General features: G+C 45.8%; 1 protein-coding gene across 6 annotated transcripts in view; it reads left to right on the top strand.

The window, feature by feature from the left end:
* Nucleotides 1-24,907: 24,907 nt before the first annotated feature.
* The window catches only part of LCA5 (lebercilin LCA5), a 131,267-nt gene continuing 128,338 nt past the window's right edge, over nt 24,908-27,836 (top strand). For 2 of the 6 annotated variants that reach the window (XM_085611001.1, XM_085611000.1), the window contains exon 1: nt 25,695-25,829. Coding sequence is in view for 1 of the 6 variants with exons in the window: in XM_085611002.1 (XP_085467128.1) it covers nt 25,715-25,829 (115 nt within the window). In the remaining 5 variants the exon portion in view is untranslated. Of the gene's footprint in view, nt 25,830-27,836 lie in introns of all 6 variants that reach the window. The other 4 variants (XM_085610997.1, XM_085610998.1, XM_085610999.1 and 1 more) reach the window with 4 other exon arrangements.

The raw sequence follows: 27,836 nt of genomic DNA, 5'->3' as shown, positions 1-27,836 counted from the left end.
TGTTGGGTGTAGGGTAGAGAGTGTGGGTGCAGGAAGGACTGTAGAAACAGATGGAATCGTTAGAACTTGAGTAGGAGTTTGTTGCTGCGGAGGTGGGTGCAGCTGATTTTGGTGTTGAGCGTCGTTAACGGGTGGTGTGCGTGGTTGCGTACCATTAGCATATTCGGGGGCTGCATCGTCTAAATAGGAAGAAAGGAAAATGTCTTTTGCGGTTTTGGGATGTACTTTAATCGGGAGTAACGGAGGTGGCAGATCTTTTGGCACCTCCAAGGTGGCCTTAGGCAAACCCTCGGCCAGAAGAGGATACATACCATTCATAAGAGTGTTTCGTTGTCTGTCTACTTGTTCTGATTTTACTCGGGTACCTTCGTCAATTAATATGTTTTCTCGGGCTTTTTCTGAATCTTCCCTACTTTTCTCTTCCTTTCTGAGCGCTTTCTCTGTGCGCCTATGCGATTCTTTACGCCATAGTTCAATGGCATCTTTCTGTGACTGTCTGGCTTTCTTTTTCCACAGCGCTTCTTCTATTCTCATGATGCAATCTGCATCCCATGTTCCGGCAGCGGGCCATCTCTGACTCTCTGCTAAATCCTTGGTATAGTCCACCCATAGATCAAGATATAATACGGCATCTAGGCCATGTTTATGGTACATAAAGTACCCTGGAGTGTCCCTAGGTGGGATGGGAACAGCTTCCTCGAGTATCCCTTTTCTAGTTTTTATCTGTCTTAATTTTGAAAATAACGGCATCTTGAACCTTGTTACTTAATTCTTACTCGGTTTTTTGAACACAATAATTACAATAAACACAATAATGAAGATCGAACAATCACTCATACCACAACATTTAAAACATATCAAAACATTTTAGAACGAACAATAACAATTAGAATAAAACTAGTTAACTGCATAATACTAAATATACTGTATGTACTGCTAAACAGTACAGATACACTGCTAACACAGTGCAGACCAGGTCTGTGTACCCAGACCCGTCTTGACCGGCACAAACTAATGTGCACGTCTAGATGCGTCCCCAGCAACGGTACTCACCGGGAAGCACGGAACGGAAGGCCTCGGAAGTCTGGACTGGACTAGACCAAACTGGACTGGACTCGACTCGTGACTTAGATACTTCGGAACTTCGGAATCTGGTGGGCCTCTGTATACCTCGGATCTTGCTCTCTCAGCTAGGCTCTGGTCGGGATTCTCCGCACTCCTCACCGCCTCGTCTGGGTGTTGATCGCAGCCTCAGTCGCCCCCGTTGGCCTGAGGGAGATACAGGAAATCCTGCGGGTACGCGTAATTGTCCGTCCGGCTGTGGCAGGAGACCGGGTCTGCAACGCACCTCCGGCGCGTGGGGTGTGAGAGGTGTCCCTGTTCGGGCGCCAATTATGTGGTAAATTTAAATTACCTGGACTTAATTTATGCGGTAAAATACAATACGAATAACTCAGTAAAAATAAGAGGCAGAATCCGTGGTATTCGAGGGTATAATAGGGAGTTTATTCCTTACAAAGGAATGATGGTTCGAACCAGGCAATCGAGTTCCGTCACCACGAAGGTTCAGGAAGGGATCAGCAATACATTATTGACAGGTTATGGCATATATAGTAATGCATTACAGTAAAGACAGATGCAGGAGGCGTAACAGCTGATAAGAATACACATACGTAATAGAAAAGGCGTTACAATAGGCGTGCATAGAGGCGTCTACTAAAAACGTCATTATGATGATGACACAAGTGGGTGGATCCATAAGAGAATCCTGCAAAGTCAGCAAAAATACATGGCAGAGATGCGCGCGCAGCCGCATGACGTGTGATTGACGTATCTGGGCCCCGGGTCTCCGGTGGCACAGAGGGGGCACCTTGATCGCGGCGATCGCGGGGGCCCTTCCCCCCCCAGTGCCCGCCTACATTCGACAGACCCTGCTTGCTGGTGGGGGTGTGGAGCTGCTTCCGAGGGACGGCTTGGCACCAGGTGGAGGCCGGTGAGTGTGGCGACGTTGGCGACGTTGGCTGAGCCTTTGACGGATAAAGACGTCCAGTTCGCGGACTCCATTACGTGGCGATTGTCGTGACAGCACCACTTTTCTTTTCAAATCGAAATTACCGTCCTTCAGAATTTGTGCAGAATTCACTACCAAAGTTGATGTCGGCCTCCTGCATAAGAGAGACGAGGAATTCATTTCCAATTAATTAAATCGTTTTCCCAGGTCCCCAACCTATTCCTTGTCCTGATGAAGACCCCCTTTGATGCATACTAATTGGCACAACCATATTGGGTCGAAACGTTGACGTTACCTGTCCTATGCTTCCGTGCAAATCCACATATAGAACAAGGAAATTACAGCCTATAGTGGCTTATGTACTTCAAGCTGGATCTGATTGTTTATTATTTCTATGTATTGTCTATTGTATATACATGTTATATGTGATTTTTTTGTTCAAGTAACCACTGTTTCACCAATTGTTTCATTTTGTATGTGTATTCTGGTTGGGTCACCCTGTAAACACTTCGGTGTTTTCCATACAATAATTAATACTATTCCATCCAGCAACACGAATTCATTTCTGTTTCTTTGGGTCTGTGTCAGGAACCTAGTGAACGTCATTTCTGTAATGGAGAATCAGAATTGCAATCGTAGGGTTATTGTGAAGCCCTCTAGTTGCAATTGTTGGGTAAACGTCTAGGCGGAATTGACCCCTTTAAGATGGCCGCACTATTTGCTAATTCTTCTGATGTACTTGTGCTAAGGCATGGATATCGCGTGATCCGAGATTTCATCCTCGGCGCGCGAGCATTCCATTGCGCACTTCAATTTGAGTCTTGACAGGAGTAGAAGTTTATTTTCGTGTCGCGCTACAGTTTTTGTCAAAACTGGTAGTGTCCCTCATAGTTAATGCACATTCTCTTCAGAAGAGTAGAGTAGCATTCAGACTAGTACGTCCTCATCACAGCTCCTCGTTTTGGGCAGTTGGTCAACTGTGCTGCCCCTTCCGCTGAGAAGTTCAAAGCTTCCCTCTGCTCGTCGAATTCCTGAGAAGCTCCCTACTGTTTCACGGCTCCGGTAGGCTACCGTCAAATACGAGGTGAGCCAGTGGAATACCGTTGTGACCAGAGACAAGTAAGAGCTAGACTTTGTAAGGACTGCGTCGTGAACACAGCAAGTTACAACTCTGTGATAATAAATGCTCAGTCTCCTTTTTTCCCCCGCATTTCATGCGTGCTTCCCTATTCTTACCTCCACCCTTTTTTCCTACCCGGCTTCCTTTTTGCGCGTACAGTCCTAGGAGCTGAGCATAAGGAAATCTGCTTTCATTCCAAGGCTTCGCCTTCCCTCCCAGAGATTTGGAATGCAATGAGAAGTACTGACTATCGTTTCATCAAGAAGACTACTCAAACTGCTGTATGTTGTAAATCAGACTCCTCCATTGGGTAGTCGCAGAATTAGCGAGAAGGTAGGAAGAGAGGCCCATAGAAGAATTAGAGAAGTAGGTTAGGAAGGGAGTTTAACTGTTACTTTTCTCTCCCATGTGCACTAGGAAGTAGCTGTCCCTCAATCCCAGCTGCAATCTTCTGAATATACAGAAAAAGAAAGAAGAGAAGCAATACTCACGCAGAACCTGGTAGGATTCAAAAGAGAGAGAGAGAGAGAGCTCGATAAGGAGGAAGAAGTCAGAAGTAGGTACAAGTGTAGTATTGAAGTGTTGTCTCCCTCTGTGCATTAGGTGCTTCCGTATCATCTAAGAAAGGCGACGAAGGAGTTCAGGTCCAGCACGAGTGTCTCTTCTCTGTCCACTTCCCCTTTCCCCCGGCCTGGAGAAGCTGCTTAACGCAGTGAGCTCCGGGAGGCGGGCATTGGGAAAAAGCAACATTCTGCCTCCGTGGAGATTCCAGCGCACCCCTGACAGATTGAAGTGCCCACGAATTTCCTTCACCCAGGCAGAATGGCTGAGGGATTTAGCTTAAAGGCTTTAGGAGAAATGTTAGAGGGAATTCAGCGAGAAATGGGGACACTTAGTGAAGACAACAAAAATTTAAGGCAGGATATATTAGCTTCCCGTCAAGAGACTATGTTACTCTCTAAGAGGGTTAGTGAAATCACGACAGGAGTTCCCATGTCCCAGTCCTTGTCTAGTAACATTCCAGCTGACCAAGACCAACGCACAGTAGCACAGGTAGTGCATTCAGTTTCTCCACTCATTCCTTTGGCCCCCCCAGAAAGATTTAGTGGAGATCCACAAAAGGCCCAGCTTTTTCTCACGCAGTGCTCCTTACATTTTATGTGTCGTTCTACTCTCTTTCCTGATGCTCAGTCACGAGTAGCCTTTATATTATCCTACCTGAGTGGGGATGCTGCAAACTGGGCCATGCCTTTAGTTTCACGGGATGATCCTTTTTTGTATGACTTTGAATGTTTTAAGGCTGAATTTTTGAGGATCTTTGATAGACGCAGAATCTCCCAAGCTACAGATAATGAATTGTTAGAGTTGCATCAGGGATCCAAAGACCTTATAACATATTTGACTCATTTTAATAAACTTTTAGTAGAAACAAACTGGCCAGAGGAAAAAAGATCTGCCCTATTCTATCGGGGATTACGTGATGACATCAAAGATACATTGGCACAGATTCCGAATCGGCCTACAGAGTTTTCAGAACTGGTGGACCTGGTGTTGGAGATTGATTTCCGAAGTTCAGAGAGAAAAGGAGAAAAGAGGTCACGAGATATACGATGGAATATTCCACGATTCGATAGAGCAAGAGCTGATCAGAGTAAGAGTTCAGGAACTTCCATGGAAGGTGAACCCATGCAGATAGGATCTGTTCGCGGTCCCTTGACCCGAGAAGAGAAAGAACAAAGAAGACAAAAGAAGCTCTGTATGTATTGTGGGAGTGCTGGACATTTTGTGAAGGAGTGTCCTAAGAGACCTAAGACCGTAGCTTCGGGAAACTCCCAAAACCATCTGTAGGCGGAGTCGCTCAGGTGGTGCAACAAGGGAATCAGACTCCTGTGAGCCATCAAATTATGAATACCCTTCAAACTCTAAGTCCACATTTAACTTTGCAAATGACTGTACGATTCAGCAAGAAAGAAATCACAGGAGTGGTCATCATGATTGATTCTGGGGCCACTGGCAACTTTTGCGATATTAAATATGCCAGAAAGATGGGAATCCAAGCGGTGCTTAAGGATCGTAAGGAATCAGTTAGAGCAGTTGACGGAACCAACCTCTCTTCGGGCCCTATTACACATCATACAGAATTGGTGGAACTCATTCAGTCCAACGGCCACCGAGAGAATATCCAATTCAATTTAATTGATGCCCCGCAATTTCAAATTATCCTAGGTATTCCGTGGCTCTCCTTGCATAACCCTAATATTGATTGGGAAAATCGGACAGTCAACATGGATTCATCCTTTTGCTCAGAACATTGTTTCCCTCAAGCTGAAGAGATTTTGGAGCCCTCGCTAGCAACTCTGTTGTCCTATGGGGGAGGATCCATTGGAGTTATCGATACCCTGGAAATTCCAAAGGAATATGAAGAATACAAGGAGGTATTCAGTGAACAAGAGGCTGAGAAGTTGCCACCACATCGTTCTTATGACTGTGCCATTGACTTGGAACCAGGAGTTGCGCTGCCTTGCAGTAGGATTTATGCTGTGACCGAAGCAGAGAACGGCTACCTTAAGGAATATCTCGATAGATACCTTGCCAACGGCTTCATTAGACCGTCGCAGTCGCCGGTCTCTTCTCCGCTGTTCTTCATTCCGAAGAAAGAAGGTTCCTTAAGAACGTGCATAGACTATCGCGTAATTAATCGAGCAACTATTAAGAACCGTTATCCACTACCATTGATCTCTGTTCTTCTTGATCAGATTAAAGATGCTCAGATATTCACCAAACTAGATTTGAGAGGGGCCTATCACCTTATTCGTATGAAGGAGGGGCATGAATGGAAAACTGCCTTCAGAACCAAATATGGATTGTTTGAATATCAGGTTATGCCATTTGGTCTCTGCAATGCCCCAGCGGCCTTCCAACATTTTATCAACGACGTCATGGGAGATTTGTTGGATAAGATTGCTGTCATCTATTTGGATGACATTTTAATCTTCTCCAAGAATCCTCAAGAACATTCTGGTCATGTTAAGGCTGTACTAGAGAGGCTACGCCAACATCAACTGTATGTCAAATTAGAAAAATGTGCTTTCAGTGTACAGTCAGTAGAATTTCTGGGATTCTTAGTGTCTCCTGGTGGAATCACAATGGACGCTAAGAAGGTTCAAGCTGTAATAGAATGGCCTCCACCTAAGAATGTAAGAGAGATCCAGAGCTTTTTGGGGTTTGCCAATTTCTATCGCCGGTTTATTCAAGGATTTTTGCAAAAGATTGTCCCGATTACTCGATTGCTCAAGAAGGGTGTAAAGTTCCAGTGGTCAGTTGAGGCGGAACAAGCTTTTGAGTACCTCAAGAAGAGTTTCACTTCAGCCCCAATCTTGCTTCATGCGGATCCAGCCGAGCCATTCTATGTGGAAGCAGACGCTTCAGATCAAGCTATTGGAGGAGTCTTGTCCCAAAGGCACAAAACTACTGGGCAATTGCATCCTGTGGCATATCACTCAAGAAAACTTAGTCAAGCTGAGATCAATTACACTATTGCTGAGAAGGAGTTATTGGCAGTCAAAGATGCTTTCGCCGAATGGAGACATTATTTGCTTGGAGCTCGACATACGGTTACAGTATTCACCGATCACAAGAATTTGCAATTCCTCAAGTCCGCACGAACTTTAACTCCTCGCCAATTGCGATGGTCCCTTTATTTTGCAGATTTTGATTTTGTAATTACTTATCGTCCAGGAAACAAGAATGGCAAGGCGGATGCCTTATCGCGAATTCAGACAAAAGCCACAGAACACCCGATAGATCCACAGCCGATCATTCCAGAATCAAAGATTGTATGTACTCTCTCTTTGACCGACTACAAAGCAGAAATTGGAAAACACATGTCTCCTTCTGAAATGACAGAATGGGCAAGTCAGGAAAAGGGAAGAGAGATCGTGGATTCTTTACCATACTTTAATGGAACCCTCTATGTGCCTACTGAGGAGATTCGAGAACATGTTATGAAAGATTGTCACGATCACCCTTTGGCTGGCCATAAGGGCACCCTGAAAACTACCGATCTAATTCAACGTTACTTCTGGTGGCCCCACATGAAAACCCAGATTAAACAATATGTAGATTCTTGTGAGTTATGTGCCCGAGGGAAATCCACTAGACAGGCTCCCCAGGGGTTTTTGCAACCATTACCCATCCCAAAGCACCCTTGGCATACTGTCACATTAGACCTGATAGTGGACCTACCATTGAGTAGAGGTTACAACACAGTATTGGTAGTAGTAGACACCTACACTAAGATGAGTCACTTTATCCCAGTAAAAGGGGTTCCTTCGGCTCCAGAGTTAGCTAAGCTTTTTAGTGAACATATAGTAAAGATACATGGGATTCCCAAGATTCTAATTTCTGACAGAGGTCCCCAATTTGTGTCCCACTTCTGGAGAGCTTTTATGAAAGGTTTAGGAGTAGAGGTCAGACTCTCCACTAGTTACCACCCTGAGACAGATGGTCAGACCGAGAGGATGAATCAAGAGTTGGAACAGTACCTTCGGCTGTTCCTTCTGGATCAGGGAGGCGATTGGTCCGACCTGTTGTGGATGGCTGAATTTGCACAAAACAACGCAAAGAATGTCTCCACAGGGTTTTCCCCATTCTTTTTGAATTTTGGGAGACATCCAAATCCTTTTACCACTCAAGGAGATTTTGGGGTGCCTTCAGTTAAGGATCTATTTACAGAGTTATCCTCAGCTCATAGGTCAGCGGAATCTAACCTACTCAAGGCAAAAGAAAGCTATAAGAAGCAAGCAGACAAACATAGGAAGAGAGCAAGAAAGTATCAAGTGGGAGATTCAGTTTGGTTGTCCTCACGTCACCTCAGATTGAAAGGCAATCGAAAATTTCAGCCTCGTTTTATGGGTCCTTTTCCTATAGAACAGGTCTTGGGTCCAGTGACTGTTAAATTGAAACTACCTGCTCATTTGGGTATCCATCCTGTCTTTCACGTTTCCCTTTTAAAGGCTGTGGCATCAAATCTTAGGAAAAGTAAGACACCCCCCCCCTTTAAAGATTGAAGAACATTTAGAGTACGAAGTTAAAGGGATCTTAGATTCTAAAAAGATTAGAGGAAAACTATTTTATCTAATTGACTGGAAGGGGTATGGTCCTGAAGAAAGATCCTGGGAACCTGCAGAAGAGGTTCATGCTCCATTACATATAAAACGTTTTCATTTGCAACACCCCTTCAAACCAAGACCGATCAATCGGTCATTGAGAGGGGGTACTGTCAGGAACCTAGTGAACGTCATTTCTGTAATGGAGAATCAGAATTGCAATCGTAGGGTTATTGTGAAGCCCTCTAGTTGCAATTGTTGGGTAAACGTCTAGGCGGAATTGACCCCTTTAAGATGGCCGCCCTATTTGCTAATTCTTCTGATGTACTTGTGCTAAGGCATGGATTTCGCGTGATCCGAGATTTCATCCTCGGCGCGCGAGCATTCCATTGCGCACTTCAATTTGAGTCTTGACAGGAGTAGAAGTTTATTTTCGTGTCGCGCTACAGTTTTTGTCAAAACTGGTAGCGTCCCTCATAGTTAATGCACATTCTCTTCAGAAGAGTAGAGTAGCATTCAGACTAGTACGTCCTCATCACAGCTCCTCGTTTTGGGCAGTTGGTCAACTGTGCTGCCCCTTCCGCTGAGAAGTTCAAAGCTTCCCTCTGCTCGTCGAATTCCTGAGAAGCTCCCTACTGTTTCACGGCTCTGGTAGGCTACCGTCAAATACGAGGTGAGCCAGTGGAATACCGTTGTGACCAGAGACAAGTAAGAGCTAGACTTTGTAAGGACTGCGTCGTGAACACAGCAAGTTACAACTCTGTGATAATAAATGCTCAGTCTCCTTTTTTCCCCCGCCTTTCATGCGTGCTTCCCTTTTCTTACCTCCACCCTTTTTTCCTACCCGGCTTCCTTTTTGCGCGTACAGTCCTAGGAGCTGAGCATAAGGAAATCTGCTTTCATTCCAAGGCTTCGCCTTCCCTCCCAGAGATTTGGAATGCAATGAGAAGTACTGACTATCGTTTCATCAAGAAGACTACTCAAACTGCTGTATGTTGTAAATCAGACTCCTGCATTGGGTAGTCGCAGAATTAGCGAGAAGGTAGGAAGAGAGGCCCATAGAAGAATTAGAGAAGTAGGTTAGGAAGGGAGTTTAACTGTTACTTTTCTCTCCCATGTGCACTAGGAAGTAGCTGTCCCTCAATCCCAGCTGCAATCTTCTGAATATACAGAAAAAGAAAGAAGAGAAGCAATACTCACGCAGAACCTGGTAGGATTCAAAAGAGAGAGAGAGAGAGAGCTCGATAAGGAGGAAGAAGTCAGAAGTAGGTACAAGTGTAGTATTGAAGTGTTGTCTCCCTCTGTGCATTAGGTGCTCCCGTATCATCTAAGAAAGGCGACGAAGGAGTTCAGGTCCAGCACGAGTGTCTCTTCTCTGTCCACTTCCCCTTTCCCCCGGTCTGGAGAAGCTGCTTAACGCAGTGAGCTCCGGGAGGCGGGCAATGGGAAAAAGCAACATTCTGCCTCCGTGGAGATTCCAGCGCACCCCTGACAGACTGTGTGTGTCCCGTACAGCTCTCAAGTGTATTCAGTATATGTCCAAGCAAGTTTGCTTACTTCCCGACAGAACCATTGTTCTTTGCTTTCAGCGGAGCCATAGAGGCGGCGCGGGAGATGTAAATGTATGTGTCTTGTAAAGCGCACTGCTGCCCTGAGGCGTCCTGGCGCTGTAGACCGCTGGGGAACCCGTCCTGGCTATCCCTGTGAGATGGTCCCTCCAGGGTATCTCCAAGGTGAAACCAGGCATCCCCGGCGAATGTGGGGGGCCGTTGTGGAGATGAGGCAAGCTAATGCCCAGAGTCGCCGAGTGTGATCCCTGGTTAGAGTAGGCACCGAAGCGAGAATTATCGAGTCCGCTGGCCCTGGTCCACGACCCTGCCGCGTCGGGGATTGAACCCTGGTCCCGGGCCGTCCTCTGCTTCTGGGTCTGCTTCCTCTAACCAGTGAGCCACACCTCTCCACCTCTCCAGTGGTGGTCCAGGGGGGGAACCGGCGATCCCTCGGCTGCCTTCCCCCCCTCAATTGCCTTGCCCCGCGAAGAAGCGCTGTGGGGCCTGAGGCTGTCCCCGGGTATCGGGCCGCGGCCGGCGGTCGAGGGGCCTGGCTCCCTCATCTCTCCCCCTTCCATCCTCGCCCCAGGGGGCTGCCCTGCAGCGTTTGTTCACTTGTGAGGAGTGAGGGGACATGGGGCTCCGCCGGCGGCGGCGGCACCGGCTGAGAGCGGAGAGGGGTGGCGGCGTACCGCCCTGGACCCTGACGGGCTGTGGAGCGGAGGCGGTCCCTGGGGAGGGCTCGGCTGTCATACCGGGCAGCGCCCCGGGAGGTGATTTTCGGGGCTTGTGTTTGCAGACTGCCCGGGTGAGTGGAAGCTCTAATTACACGTTCCTCCTCCTACCGCCCGGATCCCCGGTCCTCCTGGGCTTGCATTGATCCTCTGCGGGGCCCTGCCGGTGGGTGCGGCTGTCCCCCACGGACTGCGGTGAGGCCATCATGGGCAAGGACAGGGCCTCCAGACCGACACCTGCGGCCACCCAAACCAGGATCGATCAATTTACGACCTCTGAGAGGGGAACTGGTCCGACCGGGGAGGCGGCATCGGCCCCCACCACGGATCTGGCGGCCATCTTGCAGGCCATTAATGCATCCCGCTCTTCCCTGGAGGGCATGGTAGGTGAGGTCAAGGTGGATGTTGCCCTTCTCCGACAGGACTTGCGCAATGCTACTGCCCGTATCTCTGAGGCCGAATCACGAATCTCGACAGCGGAGGACGACATCCGTCAGCTCCAGGATCAAGTACGGGAGCTCACCACCCATTCTAAGGAGCTGCACCGCCGGGCTGAGGATGCGGAAAACCGGGCGCGACGCAGTAACCTCCGCTTGGTGGGGTTTCCGGAGGGGGCTGAATCGGGCTGGGCTGACGACTTTTTGGAGCGCTGGTTCCAATCCTGGATGCCGACGGACAGCCTATCGGCCTGGTTTGTTGTTGAGAGGGCCCACCGCTCCTTGGCCCCGAGGCCTCCGGGGGCACCCCCCCCACCCCTTCATTCTTAAGATCCTTAACTTCAGAGACAGGGATGCCATTCTCCGTGAGGCCAGGCGTGCTGACACTCTCACTTACCAGAATCATACTATCATGATCTTCCCGGTCTACACTCGGGAGGTTCAAGAGCAGCGGCGATCCTACACGGAGGTGAAACAGAAGATGCGGTCCCTGGACCTTCAGTACCAGCTGCAGTTCCCGGCCCGCCTCCGGGTCATCTTTCAACACAAGGCCCTCTTCTTTGAGATGCCTCGGGCCGCTTGGACTTAGTTGACGGAGGAACATCCGCTGCTTCGACCTGGGCAGGGCTCACCGACGGGGAGCCGCAGGGGACCGGCTGCCTCCGGGCCATCCAGGACCCGTCGTAGGAGGCGCACCGTGCCCCGGGGACGCACTGAGGGGGAGGTGGTGGTCACGCGTTCCATGGGATGGCCGCGTCGGGCCTCTGGAGCCTCCCCTGCCTCTTCGGTCGCCCCTGTCAGCCCTGTTGCCGCCGATTGCCGGGCCGGGTCCCCGGTGCGGTCGGGCTCTGCGGCCCCGCCAGCTGCACAAATGGACACCTCGGACCTCTCCTGCAGTCCAATTATTTGACTCTCTCTTGAGGAAGGTGGTTTACTTGATTGCTGGGGGACTGGGGGTGGTCTACCGGGCCGCCAGTGTTAGTGTTTGGACTTCCGTGCTCCATTTCAGAGATAGCTCTCGGCCAGGGCGGGGGATTTGGTCATTATCCGGTTGATTGGGGGTGCACTAGGTGCTCAAGCCCGAGCGTTTTAGCTTGGTCGTTGTTCTTCACAGTTAGGGCGACAGATGCTTTCGTTCTCGAAGTATAGGGTGGGGGGTGGGGGGTTGGGGTGGTTTTGGGGTTGTTTCTTTCTTCTAGGGAGGCTTCTGTTGGCTAGAGAGATCCTCCTCAGGGTTACTGTTATACGGCATCATTGCGTTCATGACCTTCCCACTGGCCTGCGAGCCCGTGTTCTCTCCCCTTGGGGAGCCCCTGTACCTGCGTCCCCCCTGGTCTCGTTGCTGGGCTCGCGCTCCAGGGGCGCCCCCCTTCTGCGTACATTAGATGCTCCGGCCTGGGGTGATGGCTGATACTAACATTCCTAGGGCCGCCATGCGTATTTTGTCATGGAATGTCAACGGTCTTCTGGATCGTTTCAAGCGCATGGCAGTCCTTAAATACGCACAGCGTCTGGGGATCGATGTCCTCCTTCTGCAGGAGACCCATCTTCTTGGCAACAACTGTTCCTTTCTTGCTCGTTACGGGTACGATAGGGTGTGGCACTCGGGCTTCGTTAGGGGTTTCCGGGGAGTGGCTATCTTGCTTCGGCTGACTTTTCCCTTCGTTCTTGCCCAGGTGCATTTCAACTCTCAGGGTACGGCGGTTGCGGTTTGTGGTACTCTTGGGGGGCGTCCTCTAACCCTCGTCTCCCTGTATGCGTCACCGTCCCAGTTGCAGCCAGTCCTCTCCTACACTGCAAACTTACTTCCAACACTCCCGGCGGGCGCGCTTGTCTTGGGGGGGGATTTCAACGCGGTATATACACCCAGCATGGATGTGACAGGCCCGGTCTCCCTTGCCAGGGCTACCCGCTCAAAGCTGTTATCGGGCTGGGCCGAGGCCCAGGGTCTATGTGATGTGTGGAGGGTCTGGCACCCACAGGCCCGCCAGTACACCCACACCTCGGCGGCGCACCATTCGCATGCCCGGATTGATTTAATCTTTGTCCCCTCCACTGAATGCGCGGGGGTACAAGATGCCCGTATTCTTCCCAGGGGCCTCTCGGACCACTCTCCGCTGCTTCTGGTCCTCGGCCCGCCCCCCTTCTCCACCTGCCCCGTGTGGCGCCTGAACGCTTGGTTCCTTCAGGATAAGGATTTCAGGAAGTTGGTGGGAACTGAGATCTCTAACTATTACCACCATAATATGGGATCAGTCTCTTCCGCGGCCGTCCTCTGGGAGGCTGGGAAGGCGACTATTAGGGGAGCGGATAAAGGTCTTGTACAGCAGCAGCGCCGGAAACATCTCCAGCGGCTTACAGAGTGCGAAGCGCAGGCCCTGGAGCTTGAGCGCGACCCGGAGCTTTTGGGTGACGCCGGTCGGGCGCGCCGACTGGCCTTTCTACTGGATGAAATTCGCTTGCACTCCATGGAGGCGGTGAAAACTTTATGGCGCTCCTCGGTGGCGCGGGTGTACGGCTGGGGGGACAAGAACGGAGCTCTTCTCCACCGGCTGGCCACGTACCCCCGGTCCAGCAGGATTATCCCCGCTATTGTGGGCCCTACCGGTGAGACTCACCCTTTGCCGATTATTACTCCACGCTGTACCGTGCTAGGGAGCCCGGGATCCCCCTTAGGGAGTTGTTGGGAGCGGGTGGCGCGGAGCTGCGGTGCTTGGGGCGTGAGGCTAGGGAGTCCCTTGACTCGCCCGTTACTTTACAAGAAATTGATGACGCCATCAGCCACCTGGCCCCCGGGAAGACCCCGGGCCCGGACGGCTTCCCACAGGAGTACTATGCCCACTACCGTGAAACCCTCACTCCGCAGCTTTTGGACCTTTATGCAGAGGTGATAGAAAAGGGTTCGTTCCCATTGGAGACTGACACGGCTACGATAGTCGTTCTCCCTAAGACGCAGCCTCCGTCGCAGTCCTGCTCGGACTACCGACCGATCTCTCTTATTAACACTGAGATCAAAATATATGCCACCGTCCTGGCACAGCGGCTACGTCCATGCCTCAATTCCCTGGTCCACCCGGACCAATGTGGGTTCATGCCGAACCGAGGAACTCGGCACTGCCTGCGGCGCCTGCACCTCGCCATGGCTCACCGAGAGCGCCTCTCTCCTTATCTAGCTTTGTTGTTGGTCGACTTTGAAAAGGCCTTTGATTTGGTGGGTTGGGTCTACCTTGACGAGGTATTGGAGAGGATGGAGTTCGGCCCTCAATTCCACGCCATGGTCCGGATCTTGTACGCGGCTCCACGGGCTAGGGTGTTGGTGAATGGGGCTCTATCTCGCCCATTTTCTATCGGGAGGGGGATGTGTCAGGGCTGCCCGCTCTCGCCCCTCCTCTTTGCCTTGGCAATGGAACCTCTGGCTGTTCTGGTCCGCTCAGACCCTGCTCTCCGTGGGTGGGACTGGCCGGGCATTGTCCCCGATAAAATAGCTCTGTATGCGGACGATGTCCTCCTTTACCTCTCAGACCCGGCTACCTCTGGTCCTGTTGTACGTGGGATTCTTCACCGGTTTGGTCGGGCGTCAGGTCTCCGTCTCAACCCCAGGAAATCGGTCTTGGTTCTGCTGCACCCGGCTCGAGATTGCTTCGACTGGCAGTCCGATATTCCCCTCCGGAGGCTTTCCTTTAAGTATCTGGGAATCTGGATCACCCTTCTACCGGAGCTCTGCTGGGCTCTTAACGTGGCTCCCGTGGTCAACAAAGCCATATCAGACCTGGCGAGATGGCAATCGCTCCCATTGAATCCACTGGGGAGGATCGCTCTCTACAAGATGATGATCCTTCCCAAATTCCTGTACATGCTGCAAAACACGCCCTGCGCTTTCTCTCGTCCGTGGTTCCGGGACTTGGATAGTATGGCGACCAAGTTTCTATGGGGTGGCGGTACGGTCCATCTGGCCCTGGGCCGGTGCCAGATTCCATCGTACGATGGAGGTATGAGCATGACCAACCTATATTTATACTACCTTGCGACTCGGCTCCTGGGGGTCCATGACTGGTTCTCGGGCGGGTGGGACGATCCGGCGTACAGGCTGGAGGTACAGCTAATGGGATTCCCCTCTATTCAAAATATGCTCTACGGGGCGACGCTTCCTCGGTCGCTTCAGGATGTTGTACGGGCCCCCTTCTTGGCTTGGCGTGCTGCTTTACGACATACCCAGTGGTCGGGGAAACTGACCCGCGTTACACCACTCTGGCATGGCACTTGGCTGCGGGAGGTCACGGGCTTGGAGGGATTTCGGGCCTGGGATCTCCTGGGGATCTCTTGTTTGGGCGATCTGTGGCAGGGGAGTCACATGTGCTCCTTCCGGGAGCTTCAGGCTCGCTTGTCGCTGTGCCCCTCACAGTTTTACAAGTATCTCCAGCTGCGCCACGCGATTCGGTCTCATGTCCCTCTAGACTCACGGATCCCTGACCATAGCCCACCAGAAGCGCAGGTGATGATGGGGTTTCTGGGAAGGGGGGGTATCTCCCGTATTTACCGGACCCTGGTCAATAACACCCCAATGGTCTGGGAGGATACGAAATTGCGCTGGGAGGACTGGGTGGGACCACTGGATGAGGCCGATTGGAGGGACGCCCTTATGGCACCCAGGACGATCACCTCCTCGGCCAGGCTGCGGCTCATCCAGCTGTATTATCTGCATACCGCCTATCTGACCCCGGAGCGCCTCCACCGTGCGGGTCTCTCTTCAGATGCTTCCTGTGCACGCTGTGGGGCGGACCCGGCGGATTTTTTCCACATGGTGTGGACCTGCCCGCGTCTGGGAGCCTACTGGGGCGAGATTGAGTCTGAGCTAACTGAGACACTGGGGTGGGAGGTTCCCCATGATCCCAGACTGGCCCTGCTGGGGATGACGGACGGTCTGGACGGTTCCCGTCATGAGAAATTCTTCCTAACTACAGCCTTGGTAGTGGCGAAACGAGATATTACCGCCGCATGGAAGCGGTCAGACCCACCCAAATGTGCTACGTGGAGGAGGGGGGTGGACTGGTGCGCAGCACAGGAACGCATTATGTACTCGGCGCGGGGCTGTCCCAAGAAGTTTCACAGAGTGTGGGGGAAGTGGCTAGGAGGTCTCATTTAGGGGTGTCAATGCGGGTGGGGGGAGTGAGGTGGTCGGGAAGGGGGTGGGAGGTATTGCTGTTGAAGGTCAATGAACATAGAAGATATTTTTTGATGCCAGTTCGTTTGGACCGTTGTCCATGTATTTTTGTATGTTTATTTGCAAAAAATAAAAATTTGCTTATCAAAAAAAAATCTAACCATGTTGGCTAGAGATGCAGACCAATCACGGAAACAAAAAAATGACATCTGCATCTTCGTTGCAAAACAAAGTAGTTTTGAAACAGAAGACGTTTTATGATATTACTAGACATGTTAATGACTGGGAATTTTCTGTAGGTGCTGTAAAAATACCTGTAGAAACCTGTAAAAATCAGGAAAGAAGAGTCTATTTTTTCTGCTCCTTGTAAAATTGTGTGTGGGAAATAATGCTATCTTGCTACGGGTAAAGGGCTGGTGAAATAAGAGCAGGTTGGCTCCCATCACTGATGCACATGTTTACAGTTTGATGATCAAGACTCCATTGTACACATGTCTGGTAGTTCTAATTATTGTACTGATTCACTAAAATGTTCAACTTTTATGGATTCTGTTATTTATGATTCCATGATTGGTGCTAATGATCTTCGAGCCTGTGATCTCAGTGATGATGTGACAGGTAATGAAGTTTCTGTATCCACGCCAGAACAAAGTTCTTCCACTAGGACAATCTCAAAGTTGCCAATTCGTCTTCAAGATTATGATTTATTCTATGTTTTCTTTTATGGGGGTGTTGTGTATTTCACTTTAAATTATTGTATTTTTCTCGTGCTTATATCGTGCTGTGGCATGAGCATTGTATTTTTATTTAACTTGTATATTCCATTCTTCTAACGTTTCTCCTTGAGAACCAGCATTCTAGTCTTGGTTCGCTGAGGAGAAGCATTGAAGATGGTGTGCTCCGTTGGTGTTTCAACACTTGAATAAATCTATAAAGATTACTTGGATTTTGGTGTACTTTCTACTCAACAATTTTGGCGACGAGTTATTGTTGAGACATCTTCAAGAACCCACGGATTTTTACAAAATATTTACATTTTGCGCAATTGAGGATTTCAAATGTTATTCTTTCTACATACGAGGATTTACTTCTCTACGACTTCAAGGGAGAACTACCTTCTGCCTTACCTGTGGATTATCTTTGGAACAATTTGGATTTGCGCCTTTTATCCTTTTTTCTGGAGTTCGTCCGTTGGAAGCATCCTTTGAATTGGGTGCCATCACGACACAAGATTCCCCGAGTTCCGACGAGCTTTGGAACGCGAACCATCTCCGTCTTTTCGGAACCTGTGCTCATCTTACTGTGTCTTCACACAGAAGAAAGCGTCAACGTACGTTGCGGTGCATCACGGTGGCACGCATCGCTACGTTATGTTACGCAATCTTGTTTTGGAAATTTCTCATAATTTCCTTACAACGTTGGAATACGTACGTCACCAGGTCACGTAAGGTCAATTACGTGACACCATTTTGGATTTTACATGATCTAATCCTCATTCTCACATATTTCACGAGCGCATCATCTCTGGTACTGTGATTGCTTATTACTTTATTTTATACTTGAATTGGGCAACGATACTTAAATGACTTTACTTGTTATTTAATTTGCGCAACTACACTGTTTTCTGCAGAATTTATATTTGCTTTGCGAATCACAAACAACCTTGCTCGTTATTTAATTTGTGCAACTACACTGTTTTATACATAATTTACATTTGCTTTGCGCATTACTTATTACCTTCATTGGAGCAAAAGTACATCTACTACTCTCATATTCAGAATGTATTTTGTTTTTCATCTACACAATGGCAACACAGAACTTCACATTTCAATTGCCTCAAGCTTTCTGGCCGGCAGGAAACAGCCCATGCATGAAATGGATTGACCGGATATCATATTTTCTAAACTTTATTAATGCTATAGATGAAGAAAATAAGATGTCAGCTGTAAGGAAAAAAACTATATTTTTACATTCTGTTGGCCCAGGTGGACTAAACGCCTATGAAGAAATGCAAAAAGGGGTTGTGAGTGGTGATACTAATGTGTTTAATGCTATTCTTAAAGATTTTGATAACCATTTTGCACCTAAAGTTTGCATAGGTATTTTAAGGTACAAGTTTTTTCATAGAAACTAAGAACATAATGAATCAATCGATAACTATGTTTCTGCCCTTAAACGTTTAGCTGATGATTGTAAATTTGTCCATTTACAAGATCAATTCATAAGGGATCAATTTGTCATGCACACCAGGGATCCTGCTGTTCAACACCATTATCGATAAATGGTGATGCAGAATTGAAAGACATATTAGCTATTGTAAGAAAAGCAGTTATCCAGTCGCAGTGCGAAAGTACTTAAGGGTGATAGCAAAACCGAATCTGAAAATATTGTTAGCAAAATTAAGAATAATACTACTGATAAAACTAAGAGGGCGAGTCCTAAGAGATATGATTCTGCTAAAAGATTTGGTACTTTTAAATGCTATCGCTGTGATAGCAGTTCACATTTAGCCTCTAGCAAATTTTGCCCTGCACTAAAGCAAAGATATTCAAATTGTAATCTAGTTGGCCATTTTGCCAAAGTTTCTAGAAGAAGGAATAATACTAAAGTAAAATGTGTTGCTGATGAATTATCCAATTCCAGTGATGAGGAACAATTAATCAAAAAATTATCTTCTCACGGTATTACATGTGATGAGGATTCTAATTACTTTGATTCCAGGGAGTTATTTTTGTTAAATATTATTGACAATAAAATCGATAACAAAAAGAAGCCCTTATGTTCTATTTCCTTAGGCGGAGAAAATAATTGATGTATGCAGATTCGGGATCGCCTTGCACCATAGTTGAAACACGGAGAAATAAATTTGCAGAAAAATTAGGACAAGATTTGCTCTCAGCTGATATTCATCCTGAAGGTTTCTCAGGAGAAAAAATTGATATGGCTGGTTTCCGTTCCTTATTGTTTAGATTTAAAGGAAGAGAGTCATTTGGAAAATTATATGTGGCTAAAAAAGGTCCTGCAGTCTTAGGCTGGAAGGATCAAGGTATTTAGGTATAATCCTCAACCCTAATAGTGCTGCTGATCCGGTCATGTTATTGGATGATAATACAGATCTATGTAATTAAATCTTAAATACATTTCCCAAAGTATTTTGTAAAGAAATAGGCAAAATTAACAATTTTGAACACCGTATCATTCTAAAACCAGACGCTTGTCCCAAAGTTCACAAAGTCAGACACATGCCCATCCTACTTAAAAAGGAGGTAGAGGTAGAACTTGAGAAATTAATCAAATCAGACATAATTGAACCTATTGAATCTTCACAACAGATTTCTCCAATAGTTGTCGCATGACGCAGCAATGGAAAGTCGAGGCTCTGCATTCATTTATGCCATCTAAACAACAACATAGTAGTGGATAGGTTTCCTTTACCTAAAATTTTTGAAATGTTAACTCTCATAAATGATGCAAATTGGTTCTCTACCATGGACTTATCTGCGGTGTACCATCAGATTCCTCTATCTGAAGATAGTAAATCGCTCACTGTATTTAATACTCCATCAGGTTGTTTTCAATACAAGTGTTTACCTTTTGGCCTTGCTTCGGCCGCAGCTATATTTCAAAGATTAATGTATCAACTTTTTGGAAAACATGATAATGTACGGTGCTTTCAAGACGACATCCTTATTTTTGGCAAAGACAAAGGAGAACATGATAACGTTTTGAAGGATGTTGTAAGTGTATTAGAACAAAAAGGTTTAACTGTTGAACCTACTAAATGCAAGTTTGGTGTTAAGTCCATTACCTATTTCGGTCATGTCATTAGTGGTGCAGGAGTGTCTACCAAACCCGCATTCGTGGACTCCATTACAAATGCTCCTCATCCTAAAAACAAGGATGAAGTACTATCCTTTGTTGGTTTGGTGGAGTCCTACTCCAAATTTGTACAACAATTCTCTAGTAGAATTTTCAATAAAAGACAACTTCTTAAGGACAGAAATTAATTTAATTGGAGTGTAGATTGTGATCAAGAATTTACAGATATTAAGAAAGCTATTGCTGATGCACCTGCTCTAAGCAGCTTTGATCCTGACCTCAAAAATGATATCACTGTAGACGCTAGTAACAAAGGTCTTGGTGGTGTACTTTCTCAAATAAATCAAGAGGGCAAGGAATTTATCATTGCTTACGCTTCTCGAGCATTATCACCCACTGAAGAGAAATTCTCAGTCATAGAGAACGAAACTTTGGCATGCATATGAGCCCTAGAACACTTCAGAGCATTTGTATGGGGAAAACATTGCACAGTACATAGTGATCATAAACCTTTAGTGAGATTACTTACCACTGAAGGATTTTTCAATGCATCTCCTAGAATTGCTACAATGTCCTTAAGGTTACAAGACTACATTTATAAAATTGTCTATGTTCCAGGGAAAGAGAATGTGGAGGCAGATTTTTTGTCACGCTTGCCCACAGATTTACAGAACAGTTCTGACCATGAATGGGAAAATGTTCAAGTGGCGTTGGTCCATGATCAAGGTTTTTCTGTGGTCAAAATGGATGCATGGATTAAGATTTATAATTATGACAGAATTTTACAACAATTTAATCTCATTTACCACTGATGGGTGGCCCCCAAAAAACATAAGAAGAGATTAAACAATTTTGGGAAATTTGTGACGAATTATCAGTATTACACGGTAATATCATGAGAGGTGAGAAAATTATACCTCCTTCACAACTGAGACTTAATATTATTAAGATGTGTCACCAAGGTCATGGTGGTATAGTTAAAACTAAACAAAGAATAAAACAATGGTATTGGTGGCCAGGTATGGATCTGTCAATTGAGAGAATTGTAAGGAACTGCGTGTGGTGTGCCAACTCTGATAAAACTTTAACAACTTTAAAACCTGCTATGTCAGAACCAGTGATTCCCAGACTGCTTTGACACACCGTGGTCATCGACATTATGGGACACATTGGTTCTCAAAGCAAATATATATTGTCCCTCGTTGATACTTTCTCAAGATGGCCAGTACTTAAAATTGTTGAAAAAGTGAATTCTGAAGAGTTCATTAAATGTTTAGACAATGTCTTTATGAGTGAAGGTCTTCCAGCACTTCTCATCACTGATAATGGAGTTCAGTTCACTTCTAAAATTGCAAAGGATTATTTTGTAAAAGTGGGCATAAAGCATTGCAGCACTTCTTCATATAATCCAGGTGGAAATGGCATTATTGAGCGCTTTAATAGGGTTTTTAAAAATTCTATACAATCAGCCATTATCAACAAATGTGATTGGGAGGTACAATTATTTAAAACTCTTTGGATGTACAGAACTACCCCACATGATACTTTAGAAGTATCACCATTTGAGGTTATGAGAGGGAGAATTGTTAGAACTAAATGTATCCCTGAGTGTTTTTTCAATTTTTCTAAACCATGTATTCCAGTAGAAGTTTTAAGATCAAGGATTGAGAGGAAACATCTCAAGAACAAAGAGGTTTATGACCTAAAACACGGAACAAAAGTATGTGACATTAAGATAATAAGTTTGGTCAAAGTAAAGAAACCATGGAAGGTAAGGAAAGGAGAAAGTCAATATTCTGAACCTATGAAAGTCGTGAGAGTTTTATGCAATGCGGTTCAACTAAATGATGAAAAAGTGTGGCATCTTAAACGCATTGCTGTGTTAAAAAGTAACATTGATTTGTATACCACCAGTAAGGAACACCACTGTTCTCTCTCAAGACGTAATTCACAGTACTATGATTCTGATGATGACATTGTTAACAATGATAACTTGGAAAACTCTAATAGTAATATTCCCAATGTCCATGGGTCATATTGAACCTGAATCTTTTGTTGGAAATGATAACATGGTTGATGATAGTAATGAAAGTGTGGATGTTGAAGAAGCCAGTAATGTAAATATAGATGTTGATGAAAATAGCTGATATGCACGCAATCGCATTAAACCTAAATGGTTATCAGATTTTGTCTGTGATGACCACACTATTTAATTTCGTTTTTTCATTTTTTAAATATTCATTAAGGAGGAAGATGTGTTGTGTATTTCACTTTAATTAATGTATTTTTCTCGTGCTTATCTCGTGCTGCTGCACGAGCATTGTATTTTTATTTAACTTGTATATTCCATTCTTCTAACGTTTCTACTTGGCAACCAGCATTCTGGTCTTGGTTTGCTGAGGAGAAGCATTGAAGATGGTGTGCTCTGTTGGTGTTTCAACACTTGAATAAATCTATCAAGATTACTTGGATTTTGGTGTATTTTCTACTCAACAGGGGACATGATGTGGTGTGCTTAATGTATCGTAATGCTTTACTTATACCACTTTAATTTATAGTGTTTTTGTTGTAACCTGAGTGTTCTGTATTCTGGGGTAAAATCTTTGAGTGGAAGGTTTGATGAGTCTCAGCTTGACCCTCTACTGCTGCAGCGGAACCTTTGCCTGTGGGTCTCTCCTTTGGAAAGAATCTACCATTGATAAACAGCTTGAAGTCTTCTGTCTCTACCCCAATACTACAGAGCCCTGCTTAGACATCATATTCTGGTATCTTGAAGTATAGAGAAATGTAATGCTCCTCCTTTACATGTATGCTTTCTTTACTTGCAACAGTGCCAAAACCTGGTTGAATTTATCCTTGTAAGGTGAAAAGACCATATTATTGCCATGTATATTATAAAATGCCAATAAAGATATATATATATTATCTACTGGCGGTCGCCAGTAGATAGTTATAGTTAGGACCGAGTTTCCATAGGAAATCTGAAAATTCTATTTTGAATAACTTTGGCGCTGGTTGACGAATCCTCGCGAAATTTTCAAAACTAATGGGGCGCTCCGCTCAGCTCCTACCCTGAAAGTCTCGGGGTGATTCGTCAAGCGGGGGCTGAGAAAAAAGGGGGGTCCCAAAACGCGTTTTCCCCATGCATTTTCCCATAGGACCTTTAGTCGAAGGTACAGCCCGAACAGCTGAACAGAATTACTTGAAATTTGGCAAAGAGGTAGTCCTCAGGTCAGGCATGTGCCTTTTGCATATATGGTGTCAATCTGTTCAGTAGTTCCTGAGAAAATTGCAGTTAAAAGTACATAAATATCTATAAGCGCGCACCGTGCGCGAGCGTAATTTTGATTGGTGGTTACATGTCAGTCAACATTCGAATCGGTCGAAATCAGGAAGTGTCGGCTGCCATTTTGTGTGTTGTGTGTGCGACAGTGAAAAAGAAAGGTGGAAAACGTGAAAAGGGGGCAGGGTAGAGAGTTCCTGACCCCCTAGCCTTTGTCAGGGGGTCCCTGAAGGACCCCGAAGGGTGAAAAAAACATTTTGCTTTTTTTTAAATCGCGGGGTGCGCGCACCGTGCGCGCACGGTGAAAAACCTTAAAAAAAACAAAAAAACATTTTAAACGAGCCATTCCATATTACAGGATACAGTCAATCTATAACTAATCTATAATCTATAAGTAAAATAAATATATAAAAAAATATAATAATACATACATAACTTAGCATTTAAAAAACCTTACAAATTCACTTAAAAAACCATAGGTTTCACACATGTTATAGTTAGGAATTAGCATTTAAAAAACCTTGCAAATTCACTTAAAAAAACCATAGGTTTCACACATTTTATAGTTAGCTGGACATTTCACTCGTAAAAAACCAATGAAATTCCCCCGTTATAGTTAGTTCAGATAACTATAACTCGCGCGACCGCCACTCTATCACAAGGATGAGGTCATGAGTGATGCCACTGACCATGTCATGAGTGATGTAATATGTGCTGTCATGAGCAGTGGATTGCGGGCGCGCGAGTTATAGTTATCTGAACTAACTATAACAGGGGAATTTCATTGGTTTTTTACAAGTGAAATGTCCAGCTAACTAAAACATGTGTGAAACCTATGGTTTTTTAAGTGAATATATATATATATATATATTTTTTTTTTTAAATCAGACACTGCAAACATGCACTTGATAAAAGCGTGCACAGCTTATTATTTAGAGGCAAATTTAACTAACTTTATTAAACACATTAGACAATACCGCAAAACTTCTTGGATTCAAAAGCATCATGCCTGTTGCCTAAGGAAAGAAGCTCTGGGAAACCATGCAGGCACAGGATGGCTTCCCATCCAAGCAAGGGCAATCAACAAGACTGCCTGTATCACCCACAAAGCTTTACGCACTTCCTCCCCTCGATACCTGGCGAATAAACTTAAAATCTCTGGAGGATCTAGACCTAACGCTTAAGATTTACTGCTTGAGCCCCCTACCTTCAAAGGGAAAGATTGATAGATCAATCCTTCTCAGGCAATGCGGTTAGAATCTGAAACTCGCTTCCTCCATCACTCCATGGACCTCTACCCAAAACTGACCTCAAATCTCTTCTCTTCCAAAGACACTTCCAGAATTATTACAATGTTTTAAATATATATTATATTCCTGGACTAACCTAATCCTTGTGTGTGTGTGACTGATTTTACTACTTTAACTATTCCGTTTGTATCTGTAACGTGTAAGTATGTAAATCTCCTCATTTAAAGTACTTGGTTCTGTTGTGAAGCGCTCTGATACATTTGGGTAAAGTCCGCGCTATATACAAATGCATTAAATAAAATAAATAAATCATTCGTGGCCTCGCTCCCAAACGAGACACTCGAAAAGAGGCCTCCTGCCCTGCCTTGACGTCACTCACTGAGCACTAGCCAACCAAGATGGCCGCGATATCCCTCCGCGGCGTCAGGCACTTTACATCCTTCCAAGATGGCCGTTCCTCTCCAAATCAATGTTACCATTTTGTAGCGCTCGGTAATCCACAGAGTGTGTGCGGCGAAGATATCTTGCCTCGTTAAATATGTATTTCCGTATAATGCGGCGTGGTGCAGGTTTTACAACTTAGATAGAACACAAATAATCAGATGAAAAAGTAAGCTCATTGCCCACACGTGAATGTATAGTAGGGTGGTAACGGACTGTGACCCTTGTCGGCTGTGTTTTTTTCTCGTATGCGTAAAATTGTTTTATCGTCTGAGGGTAACGGATTCTTGCCCCGGGCAGGATACCGCACCCCCTACGTTTTCCTTCTTCTACTTTATATCCCCTTTCAAAAAGGCAACTCCCGTGAAGCCTTTTCGAGGTTATTTCACATTTACTTGGGGTGGCAGAGACATTTTGTCAAACTCCAGTAGCAGAAGGCTGGTATATATTTTTTTTCTGTGTGTTGCTTATGCGTTTTCTTTACAGACAGCAATGCTAAGGCAACTCCCGTGAAGCCTTTTCGAGGTTATTTTGCATTTACTTGGGTTGGCAGAGGCATTTTGTCAAACTCCAGTAGCAGAAGGCTGGTATGTTATTTTTTCTGCGCGTTGCTTATACGTTTTCCCTGCATACAGCAATGCTTCTGCGCAGACCTTATTGCCGAAGAAGCTCCTCCTCCTCATGGTTGCCCCTGGAGCTCGTTGTAAATATCATACCGTGTATGAGGTCCTCAAACAAAACAGCATAGCAACTGGCTACATGAACTACAGCGGCGGCTACATCTCGGGCTCCTCCATTAGATGTCCCTGCCTCGCTCCAGTCAGTACAGAGAAAAAAACCTGCAGAAGACAGCGCGCACACTGCAACCGGTTCAACAAACCCACTTGGAGCACCCAGGAGCATCACAGCGCAGAGGTAAAGTCTGACACATCCCCGGAACCCATTAGCCGGAATCAGGCTCTCTGATTTAACCCCCAAACGCAACAGTTTTTTTGCTTTTCACCTACTGCTTCCTGCCTGACAAACACGCACCCCCAGTTCATTTAATAGTGGAAGGGGTGCTCTTTATTCCAACAGGTCCATTTCTTGATTCCCGCTAACATTGGTTGCAAATGCAGAAGACGTTTGCAATCACTCAATTATTCAGTCAAAATGTTACGTAAATAAATTTCTTCTGTTGTTTCAAGCAGAACAGGTACATTATCCATTACACGTCTTAATGAATACAAGTGATAATGTTTTATTTATGTGTAGCAGGATTGATGCATAGTCTAGTATATACTAATATAGTCCGTTATCCCACCCATGCTCTTCTGCTTAGTGGCTTTGAAACTATTGGCAATAAATCATGCTATATTTACTAATTATTTGTAAATCACTTCTGACTTAGTAGCTACATGTCAAAATGTGTGATTCAGGTTAGGGACTTGTGATCATTTTTTAATAAAAACGGCTTTATTTAATTTTCTCCTGCCAAAAAATGCCTCCACTTCATTGCAAGTCAGGTGGGAAAATAATGAACCCTGATTAAAAAAATAATAATAATAAATCAATCTTTCCTTTTTCTAGATGTTGGCATAAATGTATTATGAAAAAGCAAAAATATTCAATACATTGCAGATTAAAATAGTAGATTATCTGTTGGTATTTTTATACTCTTATTAACGAACACTAGTTGCGCTTCACTACTGCATATTTTCTCATGCGGAACCAAAGAAACCTCCTTCCAAACAGTTGACGAGGAGGTTCATGTCTCTGTGAAGCCCAACTGAAGTAAAGTCAAAAAGGAGGTGCAGTCCACATACAGAAAAAAGAATTTGTGTACTGCACAATTTAGGAAATGTTACAGCAGAACTTAAATAAGAAGTTAGGTCAGTTGTGTATAGGCTTAGTAACAGAGGGACAATCACACACCATTGTTTTAAATCACAATTATTGGGGATCGAAGGATATACATAATTGCCTTATCCTAATTTGATCCAAACCCATTTATTTTCAAATAAAGAAATAATGGTCCTAAACAGAATTGTAGGAATCTCCCAGTTGTTTGGTTTCAACTAGTGTAAATTTCTACAAAAACCATTAAAGGCAGCCTTGAAGTGAATAAAGCTGGCATGAAGTGGAATGCACTTCAATTTGTATATTTGTGCACCATCATCATCATCAAGGCAACCGGGTTGACCAAGATCCCATGAACAGGGCAGAACCTTCTGTAATTCTTCTCATACCACACTTGAAGATCCTTCAAAAGTAAGCAGGTGAGGTGTTTTGCTTCATTGTTCAATCAGGGAATCAATCAGCGAACTGTAAGCGCACTACTCACCTGTGAGGGTCTAAAGGCGTTGAGGGAGGCTGTCTGCAGATCTGTTTAGCCGAATAGCCAGGTCTTCAGGGTCTTCCTGAAGGTGTTAATGGAGGGGGCGCGTCTGATGTCTGCCTGTAGCTCGTTCCAAGTGTTGGCTGCAATGTGAGAGAAGGATCTTCCGCCTGCTCTGACTCTGGATGCGCGGGGTTTCGGCCAGTGCAAGGTTGGAAGATCGGAGGTTTCTTTTGGGTACGTGGAAGTTGATTCTGTCGTTGAGGTATTTGGGTCAGTTCGTGTGTAGGTATTTGAAAGCGTGTGTAAGGATTTTGAAAGTGACACTTTTTTCTCTACGGGGAGCCAGTGGAGACTTCGTAGGTGTTGGCTGATGTGTTCGTAGGTGTTGGCTGAGGTGTTCGTGTTGGGGATGCCGAGGACAAGTCTGGCGGCGGTGTTGTGTATTGTCTGGAGTTTGCTGGGTAGGGACATGTTGATGCCGGCGTAGAGTGCGTTTCCATAGGCCAGTCTGCTGGTGATGAGTGCGTGGGTGACTGTCTTCCTTGACTCAGTGGGGATCCACTTGAAGGTCTTGCGGAGGGTGTTGAAGCAGCTATTCGGGG

Source organism: Triturus cristatus, chromosome 6 (assembly GCF_964204655.1).
Source record: "Triturus cristatus chromosome 6, aTriCri1.1, whole genome shotgun sequence".
NCBI lineage: Eukaryota > Metazoa > Chordata > Amphibia > Caudata > Salamandridae > Triturus > Triturus cristatus.
This window is presented reverse-complemented; position numbering and strand designations above follow the sequence as displayed.